At 57.5% G+C, this 10,751-nt stretch overlaps 1 protein-coding gene across 1 annotated transcript; it reads left to right on the top strand.

Annotated features, from left to right (window-relative positions):
* Positions 1 to 959: 959 nt before the first annotated feature.
* LOC311166062 (uncharacterized protein) lies at positions 960 to 10,375 on the top strand (the record flags this gene model as incomplete). The annotated part of the gene is made up of 5 exons (XM_084227542.1): positions 960 to 966; positions 1,446 to 1,565; positions 5,590 to 5,697; positions 9,040 to 9,289; positions 10,357 to 10,375. The coding sequence occupies 5 exons, from the start codon at positions 960 to 962 to the stop codon at positions 10,373 to 10,375; spliced, it is 504 nt and encodes a 167-aa protein (XP_084083668.1).
* Between the last annotated feature and the right edge of the window lie 376 nt (positions 10,376 to 10,751).

Below are 10,751 nucleotides of genomic sequence, written 5' to 3'. Positions count from 1 at the left end.
CACTGTGTGTCACCTGTGTCACCCCAACCCCCCCTGCCACCGGGGACGGTCACCAACGTCACCGTGGGGACGGCAGGTGAGTCACCTGTGTGTCACCTGTGTCACCTGTGTGTCACCTGAGTGTCATTGTGTGTCATTGTCTGTCACCTGTGTCACCCCAAACCCCCCTGCCACCGGGGACGGTCACAAATGTCACCGTGGGAACCGCAGGTGAGTCACCTGTGTGTCACCTGTGTGTCACCTGTGTGTCACCTGTGTCACCTGTGTGTCATTGTGTGTCACCTGTGTGTCACCTGTGTGTCACCTGTGTGACCCCCAAACCCCCCTGCCACCGGGGACGGTCACCAATGTCACCGTGGGAACCGCAGGTAAGGGCTGAGTGTCACCTGAGTGTCACCTGAGTGTCACTGTGTGTCACCTGTGTGTCACCTCTGTGTCACCTCTGTGTCACCTGTGTCACCCCAACCCCCCCTGCCACCGAGGACGGTCACAAATGTCACCGTGGGAACCGCAGGTGAGTCACCTGTGTGACCTGTGTGTCACCTGTGTGTCACCTGTGTGTCACTGTGTGTCACTGTGTGTCACTGTGTGTCACCTGTGTCACCCCCAAACCCCCCTGCCACCGGGGACGGTCACCAATGTCACCGTGGGGACAGCAGGTGAGTCACCTGTGTGTCACCTGTGTCACCTGTGTGTCACCTGAGTGTCACCTGTCACCTGAGTGTCACTGTGTGTCACCTGTGTCACCTGAGTGTCACCTGTGTCACTGTGTGTCACCTGAGTGTCACCTGTGTCACCTGTGTGTCACCTGTGTCACCTGTGTGTCACCTGTGTGTCACCTGTGTCACCTGTGTGTCACCTGTGTCACCTGTGTGTCATTGTGTGTCACCTGTGTGTCACCTGTGTGTCACCCCCAACCCCCCCTGCCACCGGGGACGGTCACAAATGTCACCGTGGGAATGGCAGGTAAGGGCTGAATGTCACACCTGTGTCACCTGTGTCACCTGTGTGTCACTGTGTGTCACCTGTGTCACCCCAAACCCCCCTGCCACCGGGGACGGTCACAAATGTCACCGTGGGAACCGCAGGTGAGTCACCTGAGTGTCACCTGAGTGTCACCTGTGTGTCACCTGTATCACCTGTGTGTCACTGTGTGTCACCTGTGTGTCACTGTGTGTCACCTGAGTGTCACCTGTGTCACCTGTGTGTCACCTGTGTGTCACTGTGTGTCACCTGTGTGTCACCTGTGTCACCTGTGTGTCACCTGTGTGTCACTGTGTGTCACCTGAGTGTCACCTGTGTCACCTGTGTGTCACCTGAGTGTCACCTGTGTGTCACCTGTGTCACCTGTGTGTCACCTGTGTGTCACCTGTGTCACCCCAAATCCCCCCTGCCACCGGGGACGGTCACCAATGTCACCGTGGGAACCGCAGGTAAGGGCTGAGTGTCACCTGTGTCACCTGGGTGTCATTGTGTGTCACTGTGTGTCACCTGTGTGTCACCTGTGTCACCCCAACCCCCCCTGCCACCGGGGACGGTCACCAATGTCACCGTGGGAACCGCAGGTAAGGGCTGAGTGTCACACCTGTGTCACCTGTGTCACCTGTGTCACTGTGTGTCACCTGAGTGTCACCTGTGTCACCTGAGTGTCACCTGTGTCACCTGTGTGTCACTGTGTGTCATTGTCTGTCACCTGTGTCACCCCAACCCCCCCTGCCACCGGGGACGGTCACAAATGTCACCGTGGGAACCGCAGGTAAGGGCTGAGTGTCACACCTGTGTCACCTGAGTGTCACCTGTGTCACCTGTGTGTCACCTGTGTCACCCCAAAACCCCCCTGCCACCGGGGACGGTCACCAACGTCACCGTGGGGACAGCAGGTAAGGGCTGAGTGTCACCTGTGTGTCACCTGTGTGTCACCTGTGTGTCATTGTGTGTCATTGTGTGTCACCTGTGTGTCATTGTGTGTCACTGTGTGTCACCTGTGTCACCTGTGTCACCCCCAAACCCCCCTGCCACCGGGGACGGTCACAAATGTCACCGTGGGAACCGCAGGTGAGTCACCTGTGTGTCACCTGTGTGTCATTGTGTGTCACTGTGTGTCACCTGTGTCACCTGTGTGTCACCTGTGTCACCTGTGTGTCACTGTCTGTCACCTGTGTGTCATTGTCTGTCACCTGTGTCACCTGTGTGTCACCTGTGTGTCATTGTCTGTCACCTGTGTCACCTGTGTGTCACCTGTGTGTCATTGTCTGTCACCTGTGTCACCCCCAAACCCCCCTGCCACCGGGGACGGTCACAAATGTCACCGTGGGGACAGCAGGTGAGTCACCTGTGTCACCTGAGTGTTACCTGTGTGTCACCTGTGTCACCTGTGTGTCACCTGTGTCACCTGTGTGTCACTGTGTGTCACCTGTGTGTCACCTGTGTCACCCCAACCCCCCCTGCCACCGGGGACGGTCACAAATGTCACCGTGGGGACAGCAGGTGAGTCACCTGTGTCACCTGTGTGTCACCTGTGTGTCACCTGTGTCACCTGTGTGTCACCTGTGTCACCTGTGTGTCACTGTGTGTCACCTGAGTGTCACCTGAGTGTCACCTGTGTGTCACCTGTGTCATTGTGTGTCATTGTGTGTCACCTGTGTGTCACCTGTGTGTCACCTGTATGTCACCTGTATGTCACACCTGTGTGTCACCTGTGTGTCACTGTGTGTCACCTGAGTGTCACCTGAGTGTCACCTGTGTGTCACCTGTGTCATTGTGTGTCATTGTGTGTCACCTGTGTGTCACCTGTGTGTCACCTGTATGTCACCTGTATGTCACACCTGTGTGTCACCTGTGTGTCACTGTGTGTCACCTGTATGTCACACCTGTGTGTCACCTGTGTGTCACCTGTGTGTCACCTGTGTGTCACCTGTGTGTCATTGTGTGTCACCTGTGTCACCTGTGTCACCTGTGTGTCACCTGTGTCACCTGTGTCACTGTGTGTCATTGTGTGTCACCTGTGTCACCTGAGTGTCACCTGAGTGTCACCTGTGTCACCTGTGTGTCACCGTGAGCCACACAGTTAGCACCTCAGTGTCACCTCTGTCACCTGTGTCACCCCAAGACCTCACTTTTGTCACCTGAGTGTCACCTGTGTGTCACTGTGTGTTACCTGTGTCACGTGGATGTCACCTGTGTGTCCCCCTGTCCCCTCCTGTCCCCAACCCCCGGTGCCACCCCTCCCCCCCTCTCTCACTTCCTGTCCCCTCCCTGCAGCCCCAGCGCTGTTGTCACCTCCCTGCCACTCTGTCACCTCCCTGCCACCCTTTGTCACCTCCCTGCCACCCTGTGTCACCTCCCTGCCACCCTCTGTGTCACCTCTGCCACCCCCTGTCCCCTCTGCCACCCTTTGTCACCTCTGCCACCCTCTCTGTCACCTCCCTGCCACTCTGTCACCTCCCTGCCACCCCCTTTGTCACCTCCCTGCCACTCTGTCACCTCCCTGCCATTCTGTCACCTCCCTGCCACCCTGTGTCACCTCCCTGCCACTCTGTCACCTCCCTGCCACCCTTTGTCACCTCCCTGCCACCCTGTGTCACCTCCCTGCCACCCTTTGTCACCTCCCTGCCACCCTCGGTGTCACCTCCCTGCCACCCTTTGTCACCTCCCTGCCACCCCCTTTGTCACCTCCCTGCCACCCTTTGTCACCTCCCTGCCACTCTGTCACCTCCCTGCCACCCCCTGTGTCACCTCCCTGCCACCCCCTGTGTCCCCTCTGCCACTCTTTGTCCCCTCCCTGCCACCCCCTGTCCCCTCCTGGTGTCCCCATCCCAGGGGTGGCACCGGCCCCGTGTCCCCAGGGGTGGCCCTGTCACCGTCCCTGTCCCCAACCCTGGCGGTGGCACCGTCCCCATCCTGTCCCTGTCCCCAGAGGTGGCACAGGGAGGTGACACTGTCCCTGTCCTTGTCCCTGTCCCCAGGGGTGGCACACAGGTGACACAGGGAGGTGACACTGTCCCTGTCCCCCTGTCCCCAGTGCTGTCCCTGGCCGTGTCCCGCGGTCCCTGGGGTGGCACAGGGAGGTGACACAGGGGTGGCACACAGGTGACACTGTCCCTGTCCCCAGGGGTGGCACACAGGTGACACAGGGAGGTGACACTGTCCCTGTCCCCAGGGGTGGCACACAGGTGACACTGTCCCTGTCCCCAGAGGTGGCACACAGGTGACACTGTCCCTGTCCCTCTGTCCCCAGCTCTGTCCCTGGCCATGTCCCTGTCCCCAGGGGTGACACACAGGGGTGGCACACAGGTGACACTGTCCCTGTGTCCCCAGCTCTGTCCCTGGCTGTGTCCCACAGTCCCTGAGGTGACACAGGTGTGACACAGGGAGGTGACACTGTCCTTGTCCCTGTCCCCAGCTCTGTCCCTGGCCGTGTCCCACGGTCCCTGAGGTGACACAGGGGTGGCACACAGGTGACACTGTCCCTGTCCCTGTCCCCAGCTCTGTCCCTGGCTGTGTCCCACGGTCCCTGAGGTGACACAGGGGTGGCACACAGGTGACACTGTCCCTGTCCCTCTGTCCCCAGCTCTGTCCCTGGCCGTGTCCCTGTCCCCAGGGGTGGCACACAGGGGTGGCACACAGGTGACACTGTCCCTGTCCCTGTCCCCAGCGCTGTCCCTGGCCGTGTCCCTGTCCCCAGGGGTGGCACACAGGTGACACTGTCCCTGTCTCTGTCCCCAGCGCTGTCCCTGGCCGTGTCCCACGGTCCCTGAGGTGACACAGGTGTGACACAGGGGTGGCACACAGGTGACACTGTCCCTGTGTCCCCAGCTCTGTCCCTGGCCGTGTCCCTGTCCCCAGGGGTGACACAGGGGTGGCACACAGGTGACACTGTCCCTGTCCCTCTGTCCCCAGCTCTGTCCCTGGCTGTGTCCCACGGTCCCTGAGGTGACACAGGGGTGGCACACAGGTGACACTGTCCCTGTGTCCCCAGTGCTGTCCCTGGCCGTGTCCCTGTCCCCAGGGGTGGCACAGGCGTGGCACACAGGTGACACTGTCCCTGTCCCTGTGTCCCCAGCGCTGTCCCTGGCCGTGTCCCGTGGTCCCTGGGGTGACACAGGGAGGTGACACAAGTGTGACACAGGCAGGTGACACTGTCCCTGTCCCTCTGTGTCCCCAGCTCTGTCCCTGGCCGTGTCCCTGTCCCCAGGGGTGACACAGGTGTGACACAGGCAGGTGACACTGTCCCTCTGTCCCCAGCTCTGTCCCTGGCCGTGTCCCACGGTCCCTGAGGTGACACAGGGGTGGCACACAGGTGACACTGTCCCTGTGTCCCCAGTGCTGTCCCTGGCCGTGTCCCACGGTCCCTGAGGTGACACAGGTGTGACACAGGGAGGTGACACTGTCCCTGTCCCTGTGTCCCCAGCTCTGTCCCTGGCCGTGTCCCACGGTCCCTGAGGTGACAGGGTGGTGGCACACAGGTGACACTGTCCCTGTCCCTGTCCCCAGCGCTGTCCCTGGCCGTGTCCCACGGTCCCTGGGGTGGCACAGGTGTGACACAGGGGTGGCACACAGGTGACACTGTCCCTGTCCCTGTGTCCCCAGCTCTGTCCCTGGCCGTGTCCCACGGTCCCCCCCCCGGCCCTGTCACCCTGGCTGTCCCCGAGGTGACGCTCGAGGTCCCCCCCGAGGTGGCCCTGGACGAGGAGAGCGGTACGGGGGGGAGGGGACACTGGGGACACTGGGGGGACACTGGGGGGACACTGGGGGGACACTGGGGACACTGGGGTGACATTGGGGGAGACATTGGGGACACTGAGGGACACTGGGGGGGTCTGGGGACACTGGGGACACTGGGGGGACACTGGGGGACACTGAGGGGGACACTGGGGACACTGAGGCGGGACATTGGGGACACTGGGGGGACAGTGGGAAGGACATTGGGGGGACACTGGGGGGACACTGAGGGGACACTGGGGGGTCTGGGGACATTGGGGACACTGAGGGGACACTGAAGGGACATTGGGGACACTGGGGGGACATTGGGGACACTGAGGGGCATTGGGCTCATTTCAGGGCCTTTTGGGCTCGTTTTGGGGCCATTTCGGGGGGGATTTTGGGGCAATTCCCGGGGATTTTGGGCTCATTTGGGTCATTTTCCATCCCCCCCCCCAGGTGTGTCCCTGGTGGCCCTGGGGGGGATTTGGGCTCATTTTGGGCTCATTTTGGGTCATTTTGGGCTAATTTGGGTGATTTTATTTCCGTGTCCCCCAGGTGTGTCGCTGGTGGCGCTGCTGACCCTGTGGGGGGGGATTTTTGGGTCATTTTGGGGCCATTTCAGGGGGGATTTTGGGGCCATTTCGGGAGCGATTTTGGGCTCATTTTGGGCTCATTTGGGTCATTTTCCGTCCCCTCCCAGGTGTGTCCTTGGTGGCCCTGTTGACCCTGGGGGGTATTTTGGGCTCATTTTGGGCTAATTTGGGTCATTTTCCATCCCCTCCCCAGGTGTGTCTCTGGTGACCCTGGGGGGGATTTTTGGGCTCATTTTTGGGGTAATTTGGGTAATTTTGTGTGTGTTTCCCCCCAGGTGTGTCACTGCTGACCCTGGGGGGGATTTTGAGCTCATTTTGGGCTCATTTTGGGGCCATCTCAGGGGGGATTTTGGGGCCATTTCGGGAGCGATTTTGGGCTCATTTTGGGCTCATTTGGGTAATTTTGTGTCCCTCCCTCCCAGGTGTGTCGCTGGTGGCGCTGCTGACCCTGGGGGGGATTTTGGGCTCATTTTGGGAGATTTTGGGCTCATTTTGGGGCCATCTCAGGGGGGATTTTGGGGCCATTTCGGGGGGGATTTTTGGGGCAATTCTCGGGGATTTTGGGATAATTTGGGTAATTTTCCATCCCCTCCCCAGGTGTGTCACTGCTGACCCTGGGGGGGGATTTTGGGCTCATTTTGGGACCATTTTGGGACCATCTCAGGGGGGATTTTGGAGCCATTTCTGGAGCGATTTTGGGCTCATTTTGGGCTCATTTGGGTCATTTTGTGTCCCTCCCTCCCAGGTGTGTCGCTGGTGGTGCTGCTGACCCTGGGGGGGGAGAATTTTGGGGTCATTTCTGGGGATTTTGGGCTCATTTTGGGGCCATCTCAGAGGGGATTTTGGGGCCATTTCGGGAGCGATGTTGGGCTCATTTTGGGCTCATTTTGGGGTAATTTGGGTAATTTTCCATCCCCTCCCAGGTGTGTCGCTGGTGGCCCTGCTGACCCTGGGGGGGATTTTTGGGTCATTTTGGGCTGATTTGGGTCATTTTGTGTGTCCCCCCCCAGGTGTGTCGCTGGTGGCTCTGCTGACCCTGGGGGGAATTTTTGGGGTCATTTTGGGCTCATTTTGGGGCCATTTCAGGGGGGATTTTGGAGCCATTTCGGGGGTGATTTTGGGCTCATTTTGGGCTCATTTTGGGACCATCTCAGGGGGGATTTTGGGGCCATTTCGGGAGCGATTTTGGGCTCATTTTGGGCTCATTTGGGTAATTTTCCATCCCCTCCCAGGTGTGTCTCTGGTGGCTCTGCTGACCCTGGGGGGGAGAATTTTGGGGTCATTTCTGGGGATTTTGGGCTCATTTTGGGACCATCTCAGGGGGGATTTTGGGGCCATTTCAGGAGCGATTTTGGGCTCATTTTGGGCTCATTTGGGTCATTTTCCATCCCCTCCCAGGTGTGTCCCTGCTGACCCTGGGGGGGATTTTGGGCTCATTTTGGGGCCATCTCAGGGGGGATTTTGGAGCCATTTCGGGGGCGATTTTAGGGCAATTCTCGGGGATTTTGGGCTCATTTGGGTGATTTTATTTCCGTCCCCTCCCAGGTGTGTCGCTGGTGGCGCTGCTGACCCTGGGGGGAATTTTGGGGCAATTCTTGGGGATTTTGGGCTCATTTGGGTAATTTTGTGTCCCTCCCCCTCCCAGGTGTGTCGCTGGTGGCCCTGCTGACCCTGGGGGGGATTTTTGGGTCATTTTGGGGCCATCTCAGGGGGGATTTTGGGGTAATTTCTGGGGATTTTTGGGTCATTTTGGGCTCATTTGGGTGATTTTCCGTCCCCTCCTCCCCAGGTGTGTCGCTGGTGGCCCTGCTGACCCTGGGGGGGAGAATTTTGGGGTCATTTCTGGGGATTTTGGGCTCATTTTGGGAGCATCTCAGAGGGGATTTTGGAGCAATCTCAGGGGGGATTTTGGGGCCATTTCGGGAGCGATTTTGGGCTCATTTTGGGCTCATTTTGGGGTACTTTGGGTAATTTTCCATCCCCCTCCCCAGGTGTGTCGCTGGTGGTGCTGCTGACCCTGGGGGGGATTTTTGGGTCATTTTGGGCTGATTTGGGTCATTTTGTGTGTCCCCCCCCCAGGTGTGTCGCTGGTGGCGCTGCTGACCCTGGGGGGGAGAATTTTGGGGTCATTTCTGGGGATTTTGGGCTCATTTTGGGGCCATCTCAGAGGGGATTTTGGAGCAATCTCGGGGGATTTTGGGGCCATTTCGGGAGCGATTTTGGGCTCATTTTGGGCTCATTTTTGGCTAATTTGGGTCATTTTATTTCCGTGTCCCCCAGGTGTGTCGCTGGTGGCGCTGCTGACCCTGGGGGGGATTTTTGGGTCATTTTGGGCTCATTTTGGGGCCATCTCGGGGGGGATTTTGGGGCCATTTCGGGGGTGATTTTGGGCTCATTTTGGGCTCATTTTGGGACCATCTCAGGGGGGATTTTGGGGCCATCTCAGAGGGGATTTTGGGGCCATCTCAGGGGGGATTTTGGGGCCATTTCGGGAGCGATTTTGGGGTAATTTCTGGGGATTTTTGGGTCATTTTGGGCTCATTTGGGTCATTTTCCGTCCCCTCCTTCCCAGGTGTGTCGCTGATGGCGCTGCTGACCCTGGGGGGGATTTTGGGCTCATTTTGGGATTATTTGGGTAATTTTCCATCCCCTCCCCAGGTGTGTCTCTGGTGACCCTGGGGGGGGATTTTTGGGCTCATTTTTGGGGTAATTTGGGTGATTTTATTTGTGTGTCCCCCCCCAGGTGTGTCCCTGGTGGCCCTGCTGACCCTCGGGGGTCTCCCCGCGGCGCTCTCCGGGGGTCCCCCCCCGCTCTGGCCGGACTGGGGGTCCCTGCCCCGCGCCCCCCGCCGCGGCCGCGCCTTCCCCGCGCACCGGCTGCTGTCCCCGGTGGGCGCCGCCTTCGTCACCCGCGCGGCACCGGGAGCGCCCCGGGACGGCCCCGCCGCCACCCTGAGCTTCCGGCACCCGGAGCCGGTCAGTGCCCGCGACGGGCAGGGAGGGGTTAAAAATATATGGGGGATTGGGGAAAATGGGGGGAAATGGGAAAAAATGGGGGGAAAAATGGGGGAAATTGGGAAAAAAAATGGGGGGAAAAAATGGGGGGGAAAAATGGGGGAAATTGGGAAAAAAATGGGGGGAAAAATTATAAAATAATGGGGGAAATTAAAAAAATGCGGGGGAAAAATTACAAAATAATGGGGGGAAATTGGGGGAAAAAATGGGGGGAAAATTACAAAATAATGGGGGGAAAAATGGGGAGAATTGGGAAAAAATGGGGGGAAAAATTACAAAATAATGGGGGGAAATTGCAAAACTTGGGAGGAAAAATTACAAAATAATGGGGGGAAAAATGGGGGGAAATTGGGGAAAAAATGGGGGGAAAAGTGGGGGGAATTGGGAAAAATGGGGGGAAAAATTACAAAATAATGGGGGAAATTAAAAAAATGCGGGGGAAAAATTACAAAATAATGGGGGGAAATTGGGAAAAAGGGGGGGGAAAATTACAAAATAATGGGGGGATAAATGGGGGAAAATTTAAAAAAAATTGGGGGGAAAATTGCAAAAAAATGGAAGAAAAAAAAATCACAAAAATGGGGGAAATAAAAAAAATGGGGGGAAATTGCAAAAAATAGGGGGGAAATAAAAAAAATGGGGGAATAAAAAAATGGGGGGAAATAAAAAATGGGGGGAATTAAAAAAATGGGGGGAAAATGGGGGAAAGAAAAAAATGGGGAAAAAATGGGGTGAAAATAAAAAATAGGGGGAAAATAAAAAAAATAGGGGGAATAAAAAAATGGGAAAAAATTGGGGGGAAAATTGCAAAAAAATGGGAGGAAAAAATCACAAAAAAATGGGGGAAATAAAAGAACTGGGGGGAAATACTAAAAAAAAAAAAAAGGGGGGGTTGAATCACAAAAATGGGGAGGGAATCCTAAAAAATGGGGGGGTGAATTTTAAAAAATGAGAGGAAAAAAAATCACACAAATTGGGGTAAATAAATAAAAAATTGGGGGGGGGACTCTAAAAGGGGAGTGGGGGTTTTGGGGACCCCAAAAAGGGGTTTAGGACCCCCCTGACCCCCCTGTTTTGTCCCCTCCAGGACCCCCAAATTGGGGGGGAGGATCCTGTGCGCCTTCTGGAACCCCCAGGAGGGGCGCTGGGACTCGGGGGGGTGCCGGGTGGTGCCCCCCAAAAACGGGACCCCCCCCCCAGGGCACCGTCTGTGCCTGCGACCACCTGACGAGCTTCGCTGTCCTGCTGGCCTTCAACGAGATCCAGGTGCCCCAAAACCCCCTGAAATCACCCCAAAAACTGCCCCAAAACCACCCCAAAATCATCCCAAAAATAGCCTCAAAATATCCCAGAAATCACCCCAAAAATCCCCCAAAATCACCTGACGAGCTTCGCTGTCCTGCTGGCCTTCAACGAGATCCAGGTGCCCCAAAACCCCCT

This window comes from Fringilla coelebs (genome assembly GCF_963513975.1).
Source record: "Fringilla coelebs genome assembly, contig: SCAFFOLD_414, whole genome shotgun sequence".
Taxonomy (NCBI): Eukaryota; Metazoa; Chordata; class Aves; order Passeriformes; family Fringillidae; genus Fringilla; species Fringilla coelebs.
This window is presented reverse-complemented; position numbering and strand designations above follow the sequence as displayed.